This window comes from Alexandromys fortis, unplaced genomic scaffold, assembly GCF_014885135.2.
Source record: "Alexandromys fortis isolate MF-2015 unplaced genomic scaffold, M_Fortis_MF-2015_v1.1 scaffold_6, whole genome shotgun sequence".
In the NCBI taxonomy this organism is placed as follows: domain Eukaryota; kingdom Metazoa; phylum Chordata; class Mammalia; order Rodentia; family Cricetidae; genus Alexandromys; species Alexandromys fortis.
The window spans coordinates 13,173,279-13,195,940 of NW_026067902.1; the positions used below are offsets into that span (position 1 = coordinate 13,173,279).

General features: G+C 44.5%; 1 protein-coding gene across 6 annotated transcripts in view; it reads right to left on the minus strand.

Moving 5' to 3' along the window:
- The window catches only part of Galk2 (galactokinase 2), a 118,065-nt gene that overhangs the window by 3,137 nt on the left and 92,266 nt on the right, over positions 1-22,662 (minus strand). For all 6 annotated transcript variants that reach the window (XM_050133006.1, XM_050133015.1, XM_050133007.1 and 3 more), the window contains 2 exons: positions 16,932-17,142; positions 4,127-4,328 (listed from right to left, as the gene is read on the minus strand). In XM_050133006.1, coding sequence (XP_049988963.1) covers positions 4,127-4,328; positions 16,932-17,142 — 413 coding nt within the window. The remainder of the gene's footprint in view (positions 1-4,126; positions 4,329-16,931; positions 17,143-22,662) is intronic.

A 22,662-nucleotide genomic window follows, 5' to 3' on the forward strand; every position in this document is an offset into this window, starting at 1 on the left:
GCTCTAATTTCAACAAGTGACCAAAAAGAAACAAAAAGCATTAGTCTTTTTTTCCTTAAGTAAAGCTAAGGAATTGTAACAAACGAGCTGCCCCACATGTAACCAACTTGGCTTCAAAACTGTTCTGTGTTCCTCAGGAAATTCTACTTTAAATTTAAATTTACGGTTCATTCATTTAATATAGACATTTTATAATTGGGCAAAGATTGCCTTCTTCCTTCATTATTTCATCTCATCTAATTAAAATTCTAACATTAATTTAATTTTAAAAAAAAAAAACAACCTAACTACATAAGTGTAATTTCCTTCTGGTATTTTCTCTTTTCTGTTTTGACAGGGTCTCATCCTGCAGCTCCTGGCTGGACAAGAGCTCCTATGTAGCTCCCATGAGTTTCCATGCCCCAGCCTCACGCTTAGCTCTTGGTCCTTCCTTTGTGCTCTAAACTGATTTTTCTCTTGATGAGTAGGGAAGAAGAAGAAAAGGAAGAACAAACATTAGTACTGTCTCTCTTTTCCCTCTGTTCCCCTGGGATCATGGACGCGTTTCTGGTGTGTCCTACTGACTGACGACTAAGCACTACCTTGGAAATGCAGTCTGCCTCAGGTCACATAAACCTCCACTGGGTGGGGGTCTGTGGGATTCCCTCACTCAACTCTTCATGAAAATAATTTTCAAAAACTTTTCCCAAACATAGAAAACTTTTTAAAGTGCTACAAGGTAGCCAAGGGTGAGGGTGGCAAATGTCACTGGCAATACTCCCCGAACCCATTTCTGTTTCCCTCTTCCATTATCTTGTCTCCCAAGGACCAGCAGCAGGCAGCCAGGTCTCCTGGTGGTACCTTTGCTCCCAGCCTCCCAGCCTCCAGGGCTCCCGGGCTCCATGATCACGCCCTTCTGCTCCCTACCTCCCCCGGGTTTGGTTTGGTTTTGGTTTTTTCCATCCTTTACTTCCCTTACTCCTAATATCTCTGACAGTCTTCAGCTCCCTTCCTGCATTAGCACTCCCAAACACCCATATAGAGACAGCACCTTGGCTTCTGTGTGAGGTTCAGGATGACTTTGGGTAAGGAAGGTGGCACTAGCAATGGAACCTGCTCCCCTGTGACTATGGTGCCAGGGTCCTGACATGAGAGTGTGGCACTACTAGGACATTTGCAGGACATGACATACGGTTACATAACAGCAGAGAAAATAGTCACTACATAAGGGGCCTACGGACCCAACTACCTGGGCCGACATTCTCATTATTCTGGAAGATAACGTCTCAGTCTGGGAAACAGAAGGATATGATCATGGAATAAACCAAAATTCATCTAAGCCCAGACCTGGAGATATATAACCATAATCCCAGCACCTGGAAGGCTGAGAGAACAGTCACGAATTTAAGGCCAGCCCTTACCCCATCTCAAAAAGAAACAATGCAAGGAAAAAGAACTTGGTTTATAGCAATAGGCTTTATAAACAAAAACAACCCTGGGATGGGGGCAGTGTATGGCAGAGTAAAGGAGGTCCTGAATCCAAACCTGAGCACCACCATGTAAAGGAGGGCAAAGTTCCTTAATCTGGACAGCTAAATATTTTGCCCAGAAAACTAATGCGCCAGATGTAGAGTCTAGTCAGAAACATCTCACCACCAGTAAGAACTCTCTAGTGGGTGAAGGGATGCCCAGCTGTTAAGACAGTTTGCTATTCTCCAGAGGACCCAGGTTCAGGTCTCAGCATCTGTGCTCATAACTGCCTGTAACTCCAGCTCCAGGAGACTTGAAACCCTCTTCTGGTCTCTGTGGGCAAATAAACTCACGTATCGCATACAGATTCTCTCTCACTCTCTCACTCTCTCTCTCTCTAAATATTTTAGAGAGTTTCTAAAACAAAATTTATAATTAAATAAGTTATATTTCCAAAGTCATGTAAGACGTACTCTTAAAATCTCTCCCTAGAACCACACAGGATTCCTGCAGAGATGGTCTCACTGGACAGCACATGACCATTCAAGGTCAGCACTGTGAATGAGAAGCAGAGCTCAGCTTCCCACTGTCCAACCTGCCTCCTAACACACGCCCCACCCTGCCCCACCAGGCTAACCCACTCCTGACGCACACCGCACCCTGTCCCACCTACCTCCTAACACACACCCCACCCTGCCCCACCAGGCTGTGCTCCACGTTAAAATGCTAGAGGCCATGACAACAAGGCTTCTCACTAGAGAGCTTCAGACAAAGGAAAGAAATCATGAGCATGGCCCAGTGCTAGATGTAATCATCACAGCACAATCCTGAGGAAGGGCAGCAGGCATGAGAGCCAGACTCTCCCACCAACTTTCTGTGGGAAGCTGCTCAACTTTCTAGACCCATTGCTTCTTCTGTCTTTCTTGCACTAATGCCCATGGCAGTGTGAGGTAATTCTGATTTAGAGTTGTAAAAAACAGCTGTCCCCCTAAAAAAAAAAAAAAAACAAAAAAAAAACAAAAAAAAAAACCTAATTTTAGAAAAAAAAAGCATTTTCTCACTCAAAAAAATCCAGAAGTCCTCTTGATTCCTCTCTTCCTCCCACACACCAATGGTCTAGAACCTTCCTTCACAAATACCTGGCACTGAATCATCACATGTTGCTCCCTTCTCTTCTGGAAGCCAGAATCCTTCCCACAGCTAACAGGGTCCATGCAGTGTGGCTCCTTCCCACAGCTAACGGGGTCCATGCAGTGTGGCTCCTTCCCACAGCTAACGGGGTCCATGCAGTGTGGCATGTCCATGACCTCTTTGACTTCACTGTTGCTCCCTCCTTCCTTCCCTGCTGTGTCTGATACACAACAGCCTGCCTTCCTGTTGATCCTTCGGGTCTCTAGCCAAGCGTTGCTCTCTTACAGAGTCTTCTCCAATCACTGCATATAAAGGTTACCCCGGCAGTCACTACCCCTTGCAGCTCTGTCCACGACATTGATCACTAGCAACCAAGGTATTTTCCAATTATCACTGATCCCTCTGCCCACAGAAACATAAGCCAGTGCTGGTGACCATCCTAGGAGAAGAGAGCACACTGGAGAATTCCAGGAGGCTGGCAGATCTCCTCCATATTGTTTCTGGGAGGATTCAACCTTCCCACCGGCTTCCAAGCCAAGATACTTCTTCCTCATTTCTGCTTAAATCATTCCACTTCATCTAATATCCACAACTGAACATCATTTGTCTCTTCCACTTACTGGGCTCCGAATACTTTTTTTAAAAAAGAGTATTTAAAGTAAAATGAGCTCTGGAAAGGACCTTGGCAATTAGTGAGCAAAGGCTGACGACAGGAAGTGCCTCAGCCGTGCTGTGTGCCGGCTTCTGGACGGGACAGGCAGGTTCCGCATGCCATCTGTGACCCACTAGGGCTGTTCGGCTCCAACTCTCTGGCTGGGTGTGGCATGAGCCGCGCAAGCCACAGGCGCCAAGTGACTAATTTCATTTCCATTGCTAGTTGCGTGCAGGGCTGTGTCATCTTGTCAGAGGGGGCTAACGCAAGTCACCTGATTCCCCTCCAATTTCCCTTTCAGTTGGCCAAGGTCAGCGTGGGACCTCCCTGGAAAGGCCACTCTATTATCCCCATTCTTGCACAATGACCACAGCGAGGTCTGGAGGTTCTGTGAAAGAGACTCTCTCTTCACACTTGGATCACAGCCAAGTTTATAAACTGGCCTTTCTTTGGTCTTTGTTTCCACTAACTGCCCAAAATAAATATGGCAGCCCAGGAGATGGGGCTTTCCAAGTGATTCTTCCAGCCCACCTCCTTCAGTGGAACTCTCAAGACCTTTTTTCTGACTCTCTCTTCTGGACAGAACTAACTCCATTAGGTTCCTAGGGGTTTGCGAAATACATAAAATGCCCATGTCAGAGAAAAGCTGCCTTCCTGTGAGGTCTAGTCACCTAGTAATGGAACTGGCTCCAGACTGACTGCTGAGCCCCATAAAGCAGGTCTCAAACCACCCGGCAGATGTTCAGAAGAAGATGGGGGCTCTACATCATGGTGAATGGAGTCCACCATCATATAGGAAGGATTCGCCTAAATTATGAGAATATGGCTTTTTGTTAGTTGAAACTGCATTCCCTGAAGCCATGGCTTGGCCCTCACATAGCCCTCTCCGCTCACCGGCAGATATCCACCAGCTGGTCCAGCTCGGGGCAGCTGCACTCATACATGTCCCGGCAGCTTCTGTGGCTCTGGTTCATCAGCTCGCCCAGCAGCTGGACAGCATTGGCAGGCGCTTCTTCACACACCTGCTTAAACTGCAGCACACGCGCGGCCTCGCTGTACACGTGCTTGGCCCGCTGGTAGAGCTTGAAGGTGAGCTCTGGGGAAGGAAGGACACGGGGAAAGATGTAAGAAAGGGTTGCAGGACTACACAGTACCAAGAAACACGTGTGTGTGTGTGTGTGTGTGTGTGTGTGTGTGTGTGTGTGTGTGTGTGTGTGTGTGTGATGTAGCCCAGGCTAGCTGACTCCAGATTCTCCTGCCTCAGCCTTCCCAGTAAGTCCAGTGCTGGAATTGCAGGTTTGAGCCAGCATGCCTACCTACCCAACTACCTAACATCTTCACTGTCAGTGCCTGTTTCTAGAGAAACAGACAAGCACACTACTTAGATATGGATATCATTTTATTTACATTTAATATATAGCTATATGTTATAGTATCATTTATCATAGCCAAAACATAAACAACCAAAATGGCTAATAACATAACTTTTTGAAAAAATAAATACTACACCCACTTAAAAAATATTATGGCTATTAAAACTCAAATTCTTAGAAAATTTGCTAGACAGGAAATTGTTCAGCATTGAAGGAAATGACAACACAATAGCCTATGTATAGCTGGTACTGAGGGCATCACACACACGTGCACATATATGCACATGGTAGCCTACAGAAACTACTGCATGTCAACAGTGCTGGATGAATCTCCGGGATCCATCATGGGTGAATTTATTATTCTCTTGAAACAGCGCTGATTCTGCAAAGCCCTCGATGACTGCTAACTGCGGCGACACACCCTATCTACCTGCAATGGCTGCACCATGTTTGGCTCATCCCCAGAGTGACAACTGAGGCCGTGAACATGCTGCACAGTGGGAAGACAGTGTGGTGGGTCTCGGCCAAGACAGGGAAACTTATGGATGCCCTCTGGCCACAAGAAGAGCGGCAGAGATGGATGAGAAGGTGACAGTCCATCAGCTGCGACACCAGCTCTGCCTAATTCGCTCCCCCTGCTGGGCTCTGTTTTCTGGGCTCTGAAAGGAGACTGAGATTTACTTCTCTGGATCCTCTGGCTTTGCCCTCTGAGAGCGCATGAGAAACTTCCTCTCTGCATGGCCTCCCAGTGTCCCTGTAGGCTACTGCCACTCTGGTGAGGGCGCTCCTTATGACTGCTGCTTCTGTCTGGGCCCTTAGTTCCTCTCTGCCCCCACAGGCTGACCAGTAGGGATCACACTGGTGGGTTCCTTGCTATCTTACCAAAGGATGGGAGAAAATCAGCAAGAAATGGGAAGGAAGAGAGTGAGTGCAAAAGATGTATTCCTCAGCTCTGCTGCATTACGCCTTTGTCTTGGTCACTCCATCCTATCTGAGTCAACAGACAAGCTAAGCTCCCCAATGCCCCGCTCCTGTCCGTTTCTGCTCAGCCCACAGCCATTTTCCCAGTGTTTAACATAGTCCATGCTTGATCCCAACAGGACCTTTTCCTTCAAGCCAAACTACTCCATCTGTAGTTGCTCTAACAGTCTTTGGTTTTGGATATACTCATTCGTCACACACAGAAATGGCTTCTTGCCCTCTCTCTCTATGTCAAAACTTTACCTCATTCTGAAAGCTCGAATTACATTTTACATCATCCTTGAGGCCATGAGGGGCTCAGCTGGAAATAATTTCTTGACTGAGTTTGTACCATGCTTGCAGTTCATGCTCATCTGGGGTTATGTACTTTCCAACATGGTTAGTCCTCGGCTCTACAAAGGTTTTGCAGGGTCCTGAAGACAGACATTTAGTCTCTTAGCTCCATGCATCCAACAGCAATGCTCACTCCCAATCACCTCAACACTGCCAAGGTAGAGCCCAGAGGGTGTTTAAGGTTAATTATGATAAAATTGGGTCTTTACTTTTAACTCCAGTTTAAAATCAAAATACTTCCATCTGGACTTGCTGTTTTGTTTAAGAGAAGAGGTAAGAGAAGGAGCCACTATTGACCGCTTAACTGAGTGGTGAGACAGAGGAAAGAGGCAGCCAGCAGGGTTCCCTTTATTATTAAATCTGTAACTCCTAACAGCAAGTATGGTTGAAAAATAAGAAAACTAAAGAGAAGCCACTGGCTAAATGCAGATGGGGAGACACAAACATGCTTTGTTCGTTGGCAGCCAGGGCATGTGAGTCAGCCACACTGTGCTGCCAATGTGCTGTGTCCACAGGCAGTTCCACCGAACAGGAGAATTTATTCTAGGATATGGGTGTCAAACAGCCCAAGGGGAGGAGGTTCACCAACACAAAATATTGGCAGATACCCTCCTCAAAACTACACCAATTGAAATAATGGTACAGGGGTGTTGGCAGTCATTCTGAAAGGAGAAAGAAGGGCAGTTGATTGACATGTGTCATGGCCTGACAGAGAAATGTTTCCACAGAGACTCATGTAATGGATGTCTCCAGTTGTGATGCTATTTGGAGAAATTCTAAAATTTTAATGGAACTCTGATGAAGGAAGTCCATCACTGGGGGCAGGCCTTGGGAACTGATTACCTTGCTCACTTCCTGCTGCTCCTCTGCTTCCTGTGCAGGTAAAGGGTAATCAGACATTACGGACTCTCTAGAACCATAAGCCAAAATAAACCCTTCTGGAAGCTGCTTTTGGCTACGGTGTTTTAACCCAGCAACAGAAAAGGAACCGACACAGGTGTCCGTGTCCTGAAGAGGGGTCCCACTGCTTCCTTCGTACACGCGTACACTACAAGCTGTGGACTGTATGTCATGAAAGGAAAGAAAATGGCTTTGGAAACTATACTTAACAGCATTGCTTTTTAAAACTTGAGATTAGAAGCCAAAGGTCTAATCCTAGCAGGTGGTATTTATATATTTAGGAATCACAAACACAATTGGAGGTTTCTCTCCTACCTGTCAGATCCTGAATAATCACTCTGAGGCTTAATATTAATTACAGACTGTTTGGCCTATTAGCTCAGGCTTATTATTAATTAAATTAACCCATTTCTGTTATTTTGCCACAAGGCTCATGGCTTGTTACCTCACATCTTACATCCCCCTGACTCTGCCTTCTTTTTCCCTGTGTCTCTGCTTGGATTTCCTGCCTGGCTCTGTTCTGCCTGGCTATTGGCCAAATCAGCTTTTTATTAATCAGTGATAATAAATCATTCACAGAAGGGCATCCCACATCCTCCCCCACAAAGAGAGCAAAGAGGAGTATGTGGGAAGGTTTGAGGGGAGGAAATGGAAGTGGGGAAAATATGAAACATTTTTTTAAAAATGAAAAAATACAAACAAAAATAAAACATAAAATTTGAGGTTGAGGCCAGGCAGTGGTGGCATATGCCTTCAATCCTAGCACTTGGGAGGCAGAGACAAGAGGACAAGGCCAGCTTGGGCTACAGAGCAAGTTCCAGAAGAGGCTCCAAAGCTACACGGAGAAACCCTGTTTCAAAAACAAACAAACTTTAAAGTATTAACTTTAGGGTTCCACATGCTTCAGTCAATTTTACTTTTGAAAAAATGTCACCTTCCATAGTCATAGAATCACTCTCGTGTCCTATGAAGCCACAACCTCTGAAAACACACAGCAATGCTGAATGGGTGATGGATCCCTGTGCTGTGCTGTGCTGTGCTGTGAAAGCAACCATTAAGTGTCAGTAGAACAGCTCATGCCCCTCAACAGCTGTACCTCAGAAGGCAAGGCGGGGAGGGGCCAGGTATCGGGAACAGAGAAGGCATCTGTTTTCACTCATAACAATTAAGCCCAAGAATCTAGTAGATTCGTAGACCACTCCAGGAGGGAAGCAGTTCTCGGTGATCTGGGCGTCACAGTTGCCCTCTGGAGCCAAAGGTCTAGCTTGTTATATGAGCATCAAGCCTGTTGTAGAGAATGCCAAGGAGCATCTGAATGCTGTGTCACTTAGCTCTATAAACAGATGCCCATCTGTCCAGTCCCTGAATGGAGGTGGCACCTTAGACGACGAAGGGAGCTGTTTTTTACTGTGTTCACATCTTCAAGCTGGGACACTTCTCCCTCTCCTACCAGGAGAAACGAAAGTTTCCAAGTGCGGTAACCACCTTGGTCTCAATGTTATCCTAGATAGTTGCAGAATCAAGTCCTGAAATCCTAGCACCGACTCTGACTGTGAGCGAACTGCAAATGAATATCTGGTTATTGGAGAACTTGCATGTGTACAATAAATTGTTTGCTAGCTCGGGGAGGTTGAGGTAGGTTGATTCCCAATTTTCTGATAAACTGCCATACTGATTTCCAGAGTGGCTGTACAAGTTTTCACTCCCATCAGCAGTGGAGGAATGCTCCCCTTTTTCTGCATCCTCTCCAACATAAGCTGTCTTTGCTGTTTTTGATCTTAGCCATTCTGACAGGTGTAAGATGGTATCTTAGTGTCATTTTGATTTGCATTTCCCTGATGGCTAAGGATGTTGAGCAATCCCTTAAGTGTTTTTCGGCCATTTGAGATTCTTTTGTTGAGAATTCTGTTTAGATCTATAACCCATTTTTTAATTGGATTACTTGGCAAACGTTGTCTAGTTTCTTGAATTCTTTATATATTTTGGAGATCAGCCCTCTGTCGGATGTGGAGGTGGTAAAGAACTTTTCCCATTCTATAGGCAGCCATAAGTATTTTTGTAGCAAAGGCATGTGTCTATTTTCTGCCTCTAAAAAGTGTATGGTTAGGGGGTACAGGAGAGCTTGCTCGGTGGTTAGAAGCACCTGCTGCTCTTCCAGAAGAACTGTTTGGATTCCAGCACCCATGCTGGACAGCTCATAAGTGCCACAGCTCTGGTTCCAGAGAATCCAATGCCATCTTCTGGCTTCCACAGGCACTGTATTTACACACCACACCACACACACACACACACACACACACACACACACACACCACGGCTGAGTGTGTAGACTGGGAAAGGAGGCCAGCACAGGGAGACACTTAAAGGAGGAACTTGAGCCACAGAGTGTCCCTGCTGTGAGGACAGAACAACCTGGGTCACCCTGAGACAATGCACACATGGGACTATGGGACTACAACTGGGAGAAGGCTCTCCAGGACGCCACCCTTGGTGTGGGAGGTCCTTCTGTCTATGTGTTGCTTTTATTAGCTAATGGATAAAGAAACTGCTTTGGGCCTATAGCACAGAACTAGGTGGGGAAAACTAAGCTGAATGCTGGGAGAAAGGAAGCAGAGTCAGAGAGAAACCATATAGCCCCTGGAGCCAGACAGAACTTTAGCCAGTAAGCCACAGCCACGTGGCAATACACAGATGAACAGAAATGGGTTAAATTAATATGTAAGAGTTAGCCATTAAGAAGCTAGAGCTAATGGGCCAAACAGTAATTTACTTAATATGGTTTCTGTGTGATTATTTCGGTTCTGGGCAGCTGGGACAAATAAGCAGCCTCCTCCTACACATCTGCACTGCTAACACCCTCTGCAGAACCTGGTCCACAGATTAAAAAAAATCAACCCTTGGGCTGCAACCGGTCATGGTGATAACTTCTTGGCCTACACAGTATATTTGAGTTGAGAAACTTTACACAAGAATCAGTGTTTCTGCCTTCTTTTGGAAAAATTAAGGCATCTGTCTGTTCTGGACCTGCTTCCCGCACACTCTCCACTGACTGGAGAAGAGAAGACATCACTCCACCACTCACCAGTGAGGCAGTCCACATGCATGTCAGATGGCGGGACCACGGAATTAAGTGTGCACCTCCTATCGCTTCTAAAATAAGGGAACATCAGGAATTTGGTATCTGTCTTCCCATCCTTCACAGGGGCTTGTGTGTGACTCCTGTTCCATAAAACTCTCTGCTTCTGAAACTCATGGTGGGGGTGGGGGAGCAGGCAAGCCTCCTTCGTCCTTGAGGGACTCATCAGGACAGAATAGGCACTATAACTCTTGCAACTAAATGTCACCACCCCTAGGTACATTGTTAGCTCTGTATTGATTTATATTCTGTCCTCCTCCTACTTTGGTGAGCTGTGATTCCCAGACACACACAAACACAATGTAGCCCTTCAAATATGCGGAGACAGCGCCCATGTCTTATGTCCTGGACAATGTTAAAGATTTATGATGTAGGCTCTAAAACTAAAGAACCAGCAATAACAAAGGGAAAAGGCACTTTACTCTCAAGAAGTGAGTCTATTGAAGAAAAAAATCAGGAAATGAGAACAAATGGCACTCTTCACAGCTGGCAGAGGCACAGAGTCATGAGGGCATCCTGGTCTAGCTGAACCTGAAAGCAGTGTCTAGGATCACGAGTGGGATCAGAGATAGGGCTCTCTGAATCAGGGTAAGGACACCAAGAGAGAAAAAGAGAACCGTCAGTAAAGATATTTGTAACAGGCAGTCAATGAGGCAGCTGGATCCCTATCCCAGGTGTGCCTTAGAATTGGCCCCAAAAGAACGGGAAGATAGGCATCAAACCCTGGTCCTCCTGTCTTTATTGTCTTCAGAGGGGCTAACGCTGCCACAAAGTGCCTGGGAAGTGTGAAGGTATCGTGGGCTCACAAAATCTTTAGGATTATCTACATAGCCTACTCTCTGTTAGAAAATGAAAAAGAGCAGAAAGCAGTAGTGGAGAGGCAGGGCAGACAGCGAGGAGCACTGTCAAGGCCATTCCATAGGAGGCTGTCTGGACGTGGCGCTGCTCAGCAGACACTTTGTCAGCTGACCTGTGCAGGGCACTCAAAAGCCTTCCGCCCAGCAAGAAGAGAAGTCTAGTACCTTTGCTTACACCAGGTTTCAACTGACCCTAGAGAGTGAAATCTTACACCCCAGCTAGACCCTCCCTCTCATCCACAGAGACAACACAGATCCCTCAGAGGTGGCCAGGTCTTAGGTTCTCAGAAGCACCTACTGTCTGCCTCCGACAGCAGGGAATCCCAGGGCAGCTTTCCTCACATGCTCAACTTCAAGACTGATGTGTCCCAGCTTCTCTTTCATTGTGCTACAGTACGGGGGGGGGGGGGGGGGGGGGGGGGGGGGGGGGGGGGGGGGGGGGGGGGGGAGCAGAGCCTCATCACATCAGGCAAGTGTTCTACAAGTGTTCTTCTACTCCCGAATGGCATTTCCAGATCGACTGTAGTCCTGGGTTTGCTGCCATGCAAGGGAAAGCTGGTCCTTCTCAGGGTGGTGGGTTTTCCATGTCTTCTATTAGAAAACTTCATAAAGGACAGGGACACGAGATAATGCACACTGTTGTTTTCCAGTGGAGAAGCCAAAAGGCAATGAATACTGTGGAAATCATCCTTCGTCTAGATGAAGTCTTAATCTCAGGATAATTGAAACAAAATAGATTAACATGCTGGTCTATGAGAAGTAATAATCTTTATCTTATGAATGTACAATTAATCTTTCTAAGGCTCACAGACCCCGAAATGCTTTCCCCTTTTTAGGTGAGAGGCCATGAAGCTGTACGCCACTGGCTGAGTTCTCTGCAACATAGAAAGTTCTAATGGGATAACCAGTCGCTTGTTAGCAAGAAGTTCAGAAGCAGATGCTACAAACGGCTTCAGGGTCCTCTCCAGGCCCTGTGCTTCTCATCCAGCAAAGTTGTAATTCCCTATTCTGAGGCATCGACTCTGCACCATTGAAGCATATAATGGAAAAACACTATATAATCCCCATTGAAGTTGGACTGTGGTTTCAGATTTATTTTCCTAGTAATGATATTCACATTTTTCATAAATGTGAAATTTACGAAATGGCCAAAGCCACACAAAATAGACTGCTGTTTTCAGTCACATTAGTACCCCATTCCCATGCTGCAAAGACTAAATTAAATTAGCATTTTACATTTAAAGAGAAAAAGATATTTAACTACCTGCTTTTAAAAAGTAAAACCAGCAATGAAGAACAGTGTATATGCACTTCAAGAAAATCCCCACTAATCTGTGGAAAACTACATGCCATGTGGCATCTGGGAATAGCTTACAATCCACAGCATAAAGCCTTTGTCTGTGCTGAGTAACAACCCTGCCAGCACGGGGCTTCAGCAGACATCGCTGCCAGCCTCCTCCTCTGCCTTCAAGTTTTGCTCCAGTCACCCTCGACCTGTGTGTGACATTGGAGCAACACAGATGTCCCTGCAACACGACAAGACAGACCCCTCTTTTCCTCTCCAATGCAGCCTTTGGATTCTCCCTGTCGCAGGTCCGGACACTGTGTCACCACCCACCTGCTCTCCTCTCAGCTCTCAGGAGCCTACTTCCCTTTTTGATGATTTCAGGCTATGAAATTCTAGTATGTTTTCCACTGCCCACCAAATGAGGGCCCTCGGTGCACTGTCTTTTGTCACCTCTACCACTTCCCACCCATCTGAAGTGTTCTGTCCACTGTCCAGAGTCTGAGAGGAGTTCCGGCATCTGTCTCCCACACACTCATTCTGCAACCATTGCTCCTAGTTCAGGATCAGCACAAACACCAGCTTGCATGGAGCTCACAAAGAAAGTAAGGGTCAGAGGGTCTCTAGCCTCTCCACACCTCCTTGGTGTCATGCAGTCCTTTCAATCTGAGGCCACCACGCTGATCCAGGAGGGAAGAGGCTGAAACTTTGTCCTTCAGAACCTACTCAAATCCAGCAAAATTTCAACAAATACCATGGTGTTCCTGCTCATTTGAAGCTGTTCCTTCGACGGGCCACATTTAATGCTTTTGTCGTTTTCTTGGAAAAAAAAAAAAGTGCCTCCCCACTAACTTCCCAGAATTTTGCTACAATTTAGTTCTTGGAAAAGTGAAAGACACCAATTGAAAAGGAGCAGAGGGAATTCCGACAACACGGAGCTAAAAGAGGGGCTGAGGACGGAGCTAAAAGAGGGGCTGAGGAACAATGTCACATTTGCCTATAGCCAGCCTGTCCTATTTTGTTAAAAATAAAAACAAGATTACCGTGTTAGTTTTGTTCAGCTAATTAATAGAAAGGAATCACAGGAGGGAAATGTAAGAGAATACAGATAAGAGAGAGGCAGAGGGAAAAATCAGTGCTTATCTGAAGAGTAAGTAGCATACTTCCATCAGGGTTGTTGCTGTTGTCTGTCCACAAGATCCTGATCCAGATGAGCATTGCTGCGGCAGCACTGACTGGGGTGCGCAGCTCAACACAGAGCCTAACAGCCCCTCGGCTGAAAACTTGTTGAATGGAGAAATAGAAATCACTTCTAAGTGTCTAGTCCTTTATCCCCCATCTAGATTTGAAGGCTCGGGGGTGGGTACAACAACGGCTGTAGCAGCACGGATGTTGGCACTGGGTGCTGGGCACCTAGAATGAGTGCCACCCACATGCTCCATGAGGCCCCTGTCTGAACTTCCTCCCAGCAAACCTGAAAGACATTAGACCAGGCTGTGTAGAGTTTGTGCTCAAAGACATACACCTACACTCTACCTGAACTTCCCAAATTACAGGAGACAGTTGCAAAACAAAAATGATTCACTTTTAGCAACAAATGGTCTAGGTGCTTACAATGTACCTGGTAAAATTCTGAAAGGGTGGGCAAGGACAGCGCACTTGGCACACCCAGGACCAAGGGGGAGGTGAGTACGCACAACATGGCTGGCTGGTCTTACGTGCTTTCCACAGGAAAGTTCTGTGGACACCGACACAGCGCCTCCCTTTATCAGATTCTTTCTGATTTCCTGTGTCCCCCTTCATCTTCCTCCTTACTCTCTCCCTTCCCTTATAAAACACATAGCTCGCTATTTGTTGTTAATCATATAAAAGAATTCTATACTCTTTCTTCTGGCCACGTGTTATAATCTCTATGCAAGTAGTCTCTGTTCTTTGCTTGTTTCAGGACTGGTGGTTGACAGAACAAAGATAAACACTTGTCTCCTACTTCAATCTACCTGAAGATAATAACAACAACCTTCCTTAAAGGCGTTTCTTTAAAACCAGCACAAACTTTTGCTGTGAATGGGGAGCAATGGCCTACATCTAAATATGGTTAGAATGGCAGTGTCCATATAGACACAGCGAATGGTTGTTTTTCTGTTGACATTCAGGAAGAACCTATTAAAATGTCACCAGATCCACTCACAATATTCATACAGATGCAAATGGCATGAGGCTGATAAACAGTTTTTACTAAAAAATTTTCTTTTGCTTAAGCTAAGCACCGTGAAAAATAGATAAAGCCATAGGAAGTGAACAGCTACATCCAAACATGCTTTCCTGGACCATGCCCAGACTACCGGGATGATAGGCTACTACTGAAAAGATGCCACGTGAACTCCCCATGGCTAGAAGAAAGTCACATGTTGTGGGGACTAAAAAGCCATTCATAAGCCAAATGCAGAGAACTGTGCGTGACAAAAAGAATTGCCACATCCCAGGGCCATTTCCAAACTCTGAACCCCACACTGAAAGAATATGGGATTTGGTCAGAGACTGGGATGGGGTGCACACAGCCTCTGCTGGTTTCCCCATCTGTGAAGCAAGGATTATCATTTGTCTCAAGGTGAAAATCCCAGCAGATGGCAGGTGTGACGAATATGAACCATAAAGGAAGTAGCTGTACCTGTCCTCAGTCTCTGTCTCCCTGCACAGCACTTGGTGGTGATATTTTGTTTGTGTTTTAACAAATAAAGCTTTCCTGGAGATGCAAGTGCAGAGCTAAGCCACTAGAGGCCAGGGAGATGGTGGCACATACCTTTAATCCCAGCACTTGGGAGACAGAGGCAGACAGATCTCTGTGAGTTCAAGGCCACCCTGGGCTACACGAGATTGATTCAGTCTAAAAGAGAAACAGAGTCAGGCAGTGGTAGCTCAAACCTTTAATCCCAGTATTTGGAAGTCACAGGCCTTCAATCCCCGCACTAGGGAGGTGGAGATATGGCTGGACAGAGAGAGGAATATAGCACCAGAGGAGACAGGCACTCAGGCAGTCAGTCTGAGGATTCCTAGAGACAGGATGCCCTACTCGCTCTGAGGATTTCATAGAGGTAAGAACTAGTGGCTGGCTGCTCTGCTTCTCTGATCTTTCAGTATTAACCCCTGTATCTATCTCGGGGTTTTTATTACTGAGATCATTTAGAATTCGAGCTCCAGCACTCTCCACTGTAGGCTTTAGTCCCAAAAGTGCTCTGCTTTCTCTGGCCTGGAGCCTCTGCACTGCACCTGCCGTCCTGTCTGCCTGGGACTCATCTGCTCTTTAACTCTTGGTAGCTGCCACATCCTTAGGAAAGCCAATGAGACTTCTCCTTCCTGGTCTCCCAGGGGATCTCAGTGACCACACACATCTCTCCAGCACTGAGCTCTGTTCATGTATGGAGTACAGTTGCTCCTCTAAGGAGAATTTCCACTGTGCCTCTTTTCATGGCAAAACAGAGAAAACTTGAGTCAACTGCTTTTCTGGAACAAGAATCAGCAAGCTTTTCCTGCAAAGGGCCAAATAGGAAATATCTCAGGTTTTGTGGGTTACTCAGTCTCTGTCACACTCAGCTCTTGTAGAACCGAAGAACCATAGCAAATAGATCGCTGTGGTCTAGCAAAAACTTCTTACAAAAACAGGTGGTGGGCTTGCTTTGGCCAGCAGTCGAGGGTGCTCACCCACTTCTAGGGACTGGGTCTGAGCATGAACTGAAATAGATACGAGAACATCAGAAACCAGAACTCAGCGCCTGTGCTCAAAGTATGCCCATATCTTGTCCCAAAGTTGTCATCAGCTGCAGTCTTAAAACATTTCTTTGGAGCCAGGTCTTGTGGCACAGGCCAAAATCAGGAGACTGGGGCCAGAGATCCCAAATATTATGTAAGACAGCTTGGATTACATGGTGAGTTCAAGGCCTGTCTGGGTAACTTAATGAGATCCTGTCTCAAAAAAATAAATAAATAAATAAATAAAAATAAAATGGATAAGGGCCTAGGGATGTAGTGTAGTGATACAACACTTGCTTAGCATGCCTGAAGCCCTGGATCTGATCCCTAGTACCACAAAAATAGATAGGTAGATAGGTAGACGGACAGACAGAAGGAATGAATCAGAATTTCATAGCAGATGATCTTTTGCCAGTTGTATAGCTGAACTGAATGGCACAGTGCAATGGGGGCTCTAAGGCTGATCTCTGCGCCAAGCACATGCCTCCCTAACTTCCCATCATTGGAAATTAAATCTCATTTAAATATCCAGGTTCCCAGCTTTCCAAAAACAGAAACCCTGTCCTTCTAAGAGGATCAGCCACCCCAAAACTTCATGAAAGGCCCTCTAAAATGTACCCCATCCTCATCTGTTACTGATACCATTAGATAAAAACAGCATCATTCAAAGGCAACCAGCAAAAAATAGCAACCAGCCATTTTTGTATTTTGCAGGCTACAAACTTCAACAGAAGAAATGAAGCCCTTCTGGAGTTCCAGAGTAATAGTAGAGAAGCTACAAGTAATGCTGTAACCTAGTCTTTTCATAGTAACAATCTAACTGGAAAGCAAATAGGAAAACATAAATACAAAACGAGAAAATTAGAGAGTTGGGAGCCTCCTGTGACACAGAACATCTACCATATACTAGAAATGCTTGTTGATAAGTGAGCAAGCAGGAAGCTAAAGACCTAGACAACCAGTTAGCCAAAGCACACACATTCTCCAAGTTCCTTAAAACACAGTTTTAAATCTATAACATCCAGGGCAAAGTTTGAATGTTTCCATCTGTGTATGGGCCATGCTATTCTTCCTCCAGCAGACTCACCATCTTGAGTATTTGGACTCAGGATTTGAGTACGGAGTTCCTCCACGCTAATCCCCAGGCACTTGCAGATCTCCTCCCTGCTGTAGGGTTCAGCATGAAGCACGTCCTCTGTGACCAACAGCATTTCTTCCAGACTAATCCCCAGTTGGGTTTGCACTTCTTCTAGCCGTAGGACTTTATCCCATTGCAACCCTTTGTGTTTAGCAAGGACCTGCAAGTTCAAACCAAGAGAGAGGTTAAGCTTTACTTCAGAATTCAGTATGCTCTGTTTTAATTAGTCACATTTGACTTGATCTTTCTTCCCTTCAAACTATCCAAGTCTCCACTATTGCTTGGAAATGTATTGTAGACTCAGATGTTTGAAATTAAATATGCTTATATGATAGTCTCTTAAAACACACACATTGCAAATACATGCAGATGCGTGTGCACACACATACACCCACACACCCACACACCCACCCCCCCCCCCCCACACACACACACTTCCTCTCCCTTGTTTTTGCCTGTCATCTCTGTCCCTTAGGGCAGTGGTTCTCAACCTGTGGGTCACAACTCCTTGGGGGCTGCAGTATGCTACATAGCAGATATTTATAATACAATTCATAAAAGTAGCAAAAATTCAGTTATAAAGTAGCAATGAAATAATTTTAGGGTTGAGGGTCACCACAACATGGGGAACTGTAGTAAAGGGCTGCAGCAGCATTATGAAGGTTGAAAACCACACCTTAGAGCTATTCTTATATATTTCACTCTCTTATCTCTATTTAGCCTACCTATACTTCATTCTTCTATATTAAGTCTGGAGAAAAGTATTCAAATCTTATTTGATCTTGGTCCTGAGTTGTATGATGTTGTCCCGACTCTTATTACATTATTTCTTGTTTATCATGGGAGTCTTCAAAATGGCTAATGAATTTAAATGCCTGAGTATTTAGAGTCAAGTTTCAGCATTAAATTCAAATCTCATTGGTGACCCTATGAAAAGTTCCTTCATTGGCTCCATGGTAGTAGTATATCTGTATGTTCCTCAAGAAAGAGCTTGGCTTGAGTTGCATCTTGAAGTAGCCCCACAGTCTGATGGAAGGCCATAATAAAGCAAATCTTTCTAATCAGGTCCACTCCTGGGAGCCCTGATCCAGAATACACTCATTTCATTATCCTTCCTCAACCACTGAGAGCCCTTCACAGTTAAGAAAACAATGAAGGTTCTTCTCTTTCTGAGGTCTGAACAATTCATGATCTGGATGTGAAGACAGCAGGTAGAAAAAGAAAATAACCAGAGAGTAGGAAGTTAATTGTTAATAAAATGTGCTTTGAATTTCTCTTCCATTGTATTGATTTGATTTTCTTTTTTTTCTTTATTTAAAAAACTTCATTCATACAATCTATTTTCATGTTTCCCCTCCTCAAACTCTTCCTATATCCTTCTCAGTTCCCTACCTCACTACCCACCTCATAATCTCTCTTTCAAAAAAGCACAAAACACAAAAATTAAAACCAGAACAAACAAAAAAATCAGTAAGACAAAAAATGCCAAAGCAAAACAAAAGCAAAATGAGACAAAAAGCCTGCACACAACCCATGGAATTTGTTTGTGTCAGCCAACAACTCCTGGCCACGGAGTCTGTCCTTGAATGTGATTCATACACTGAGACTGCACTGGAGAAAGCTGAGTTTCCCTTTAACAGTGGGTATCGACTGCAGATAGTGTCTTGGTTAGGAGTGGGAGTCCACATGCTGCCACAGTCTCCGTGAGCTCATATGTGCATCCTTCCTGCTGCGTCTGAAAAACACTGTTTCCTTTCTGTCATCCACCACCTCTGGTTCTTATGATCTTCCTGCCTCCTCTTCCACATAGATCTCAGAGCCTTGAGGAGAGAGGCTTGATGAAGACATTCCATTTACTGCTAAGTGTTCCAAAGTCTGCCACTCTCTGTCATTGTACAGTTGTGACTGTGTTAGTTCGCATCTACTGCAAGGAGAAACTTCTCTGGTGTGGAGTGAGTAAAGCCCGGTAATTAGGAGTCATTTTATTACTGTGTTCCTTTAGTAGAGCAATAGCAGTAGGTATTTTCCCTAGGCCCATGACCTAGCTAGTCTGGGGTTCTTGGCACTTTTAGCAGTGTCAGGGACAGACTCTATCTCATGAAATAGGCCTTAAATCCAAATTTAAAAAAAAAAAAAAAGACTGGTTGGTTACTCCCGTAACACTTTTGCCACATTACACCAGCATATACTCCAGGCAGGTCACTGTTGTAACATTTGTGGCTGGGTGACATTGGTGATTACCTTTCTCCTCTGGAAGTGTTCACAGTACCTTCTAGTACCAAGAAAGCTACTTAATAGGAGTGAAGCGTCTAGACGGGTACCAGCTCTACTTCTCCAAGAGTTCTATGACATAAGTAAGTATCTTTGCAATGGGGCCTTACAATCAGGTTGTAGAGAGAAAGCAATAGCATTGGTAATAGTCTATGATATTTGGGGAGGTTTCATGGTACCCTTTTGTTCGGTGACTCAAGATGCAACACATTCTTGGCATTGGGAGATTTATTTGGTGGCATAAAATGTCTATTTGAGGCTTTGCCACTCTTAATAGTTGGTGACTTATTTAGATTCCTTTGATATGTGTACATATATTAAGAACTTCTATGGTGGCAGATTTCCATATGATTTTTCAGATGTCCTTTTAGTGTCCTCACTCCCCTTAGTCCCTTCTTTACCCTTCTCGTCTGTCCCCTCCCTATTTAATCCTCCTGTAGTTTCCCCTCTCTCTCTCCAAAGCACTACACTCTACTTCCCCATCTTGGAAGAACCTCCCCTTCTCCCTGGTCTCTTGCCAGGTACCTGCCCTCTGTGTTTATTCAGATTGTAGCACATATTTTGAAAGCTAAAAGCTACCATCCACATTATGTCTGTTGGATTCTGGGTTGCCACACTCAAGGTTATTTTTCTAGCTCAATCCATTTACCTGCACTTTCATTTTCCTAAACACTTGAATATTATTTGTATAAATGTACCACATTTTCAATATCCATTCATCAGTGGATGAACATCTGAGCCCTTTCCAATTTCTGGCTCTTATGAATAGATCAACAATGAACACAGATAAGTCTCTGTGGTAGTATGTAGAGTTCTTTGTATATATGCTCAAGAGTGGTACAGCTGGATCTTAAGATAGATCTGTTTTCAGCTTCCTAGGGAACTGCCACATTGATTTCCACATTGCCGTACAAGTTTGCATTCTTGCCAGCAATGAATAAATGTTTCTCTTTCCCTACAATCTTGACATAATATGATGTCATTTATTTTATTGACCTTGGCCCTTCTGACTGAAGTAAGATAAAATCTCAAAGTAATTTTAATTTGCACTTCCCTAGTGGCTAAATATGCTGAACATTTCTTTAAGTGTTTCTCAGACATTTGTGTTTCATCTTAAGAGAACTCTCTGCTTAGTTCTGTACCCCATTTTTAATTGCGTTATTTGTTTTCTTGATGATCATTTTTGTTGTTGTTGTTCTGACTTTCCTCCTTTTGGACAAGATGCAGCAGGACTTACCAAAGTACAATTGTAACTTTTGTTAGGGTCGCTCACTTCTGAAATGTGACTAGCTGAAGTTCTCAAACTTGCTAATCATCTTCACACACACACACACCCTGGCTTATATACTGAAGAGGAATGACTTTAAAGGAGAACTGGGAACAAACAACACAATTGTTTTTCTGTTCAGTTATTTCACAGGACAGGGTATCATTCTTTTCAGTGTTTGTTCCCATTTTCTCTCTATTACTTTTATTGAGTTTGTTCTTTGACAATTTTACACATGTATAAAATCCCTTCTGATCACTGGCCTCTCTAATCCCCTTCCCACTCTATTAAACTCCCATTCTCCCCACAAGTCCCTCTCCCATAATCATGGCTTTATTTTTTTTCTTTTTGTTATTGTTTCATTTTGGTTTTGGTTTTGAGACTCAAAGGTTAACTAGTATCATCTGTGTAACCATGGGTTTGGAACTATTTCCTAGTGGGAGCCTCAGTGGGTACACACATGAATGACTTCCTCTTCAACAGAAACCATCAGTAGCCAATATTTTAGCCAGGAAGACAGGGCCCTGTGAGTGCCTCCTAATCCATTACTAACTGTTGACAGACCCAGTCTTGTACAGGACTACTGCAGGCAACCATAGTTGCTATGAGGTTATGACTTTTTGAACTGTGTTATTCATGCCTAGAGGTAAAAATTTTACAGCCCTTCTCCTTATCTTCCAGCTCTTATACTCTTTCTACTTCCTGTTCTGCACCAATCCCTAAGCCCTGCAAGTGTTGGTACAAATGTCCAGTTTAGAGCTGAATACTCAACTGCCACTCATTCTCAAAACCTTGAGCAACCCTGAGTCTCTGCATACACCATCATTCACTGCAGAGAAGCTTCACTGTTTAAGGCTGGAACTAACATTTACTATAATTCCTTCAAATAAATTTTTAGAAGGCAACTTGGTACCATAACAATTTATCCAAACAACAGTAGTAAGTTCACGTCTAAGGGCTGGCTTCCTCAGCCACAGATTTTTTTTTTACCAGGTTTACAGCACCAGACATAAATTCATTCTTGTGAAGCAGGCCTCAAATATAATCAGAGAATGATTGATTACTCCCCTAACAGTTGTGCCACTATTACGCCAGTGGGCACATTTTGCCTGACAGGTTCAAGGAGTTCGCAGCTGGGCAACAAGACTGTTGATGCCTGTTCTCCTCCAGTAGCCTGTGGAGTAGCTTCCAGAACTATGAAAGCTAGGGAGGAAGCCTCAGGCTCAGTTATTTAACAACAAAGGACATGAAGTTGGGAGAAAGACAGGTTGGAGAGCACTAGGGATAATTGGAAGTAGGGAGTAGTAGATAGATATGAACAAAATACATTGTATACACGTATCAGATATTCAAAGACTAAATTTAAAAATATTACTAAAAAATTAGAGATGACAAATGGCACATTCAATCAGCTAACTAGTAAGTAAAAAAGTAGAAAACATTTGACAAGTGTATTCCTCTGAAAAAGAGAGGAGTGGGAGAAGGGAGGGGAGAGCAAGAGGAGAGAAGAGAGAGAAAGGGGAAAGAAAAGAATGAAGAGGAAAGGGCAGCAACAGATAATTTCCTATGATAGTTCCCATCTCCATCTTTATTTGAACCACTGATGTTCCACCTGGAAAAAAATATCCTGCTCTAGTGACTTGTGTGACCACTCTGCAAGGCATGTCTGCAGCCCACAGGCTACTTCCATCAGAAGCCTCCACATTGTTTTTCCCTGTATGCAGAGACATTAACATGAAGAGATGCAATTCACTCCTGCAATATCACACTTTTCTGTTAGCCCGATGTCCATTTCACTTTCAGCTAACGGGTCTACAAAGCCGAGTCAGTGTGCATTTCAGCTAAAGAATAAAATCTTCCACGTGCTTATGACAACAGCTGCATACCCCAAGAGCTGCTGCATCGCTGTGAGGGAGCAGAACAGGAAAGCCACGTAAGCCCTTAGGAATTTGGCCCAGCATCAGAAAGATGAATTGCAGGTGAGGAGAAAGTGGGTGAGATCACTTGCTCAGAGACAGAACCTAATGAGGGAGTTTGTCACTGCTGGTACACTGCTGGTACTTCATGGCTGGCACACCTCACATCTGGGAAGCAGGGTCAGGAGTCAGGGTTGCAAGCCACTCCCTCCCAGCTTCCTGCTAA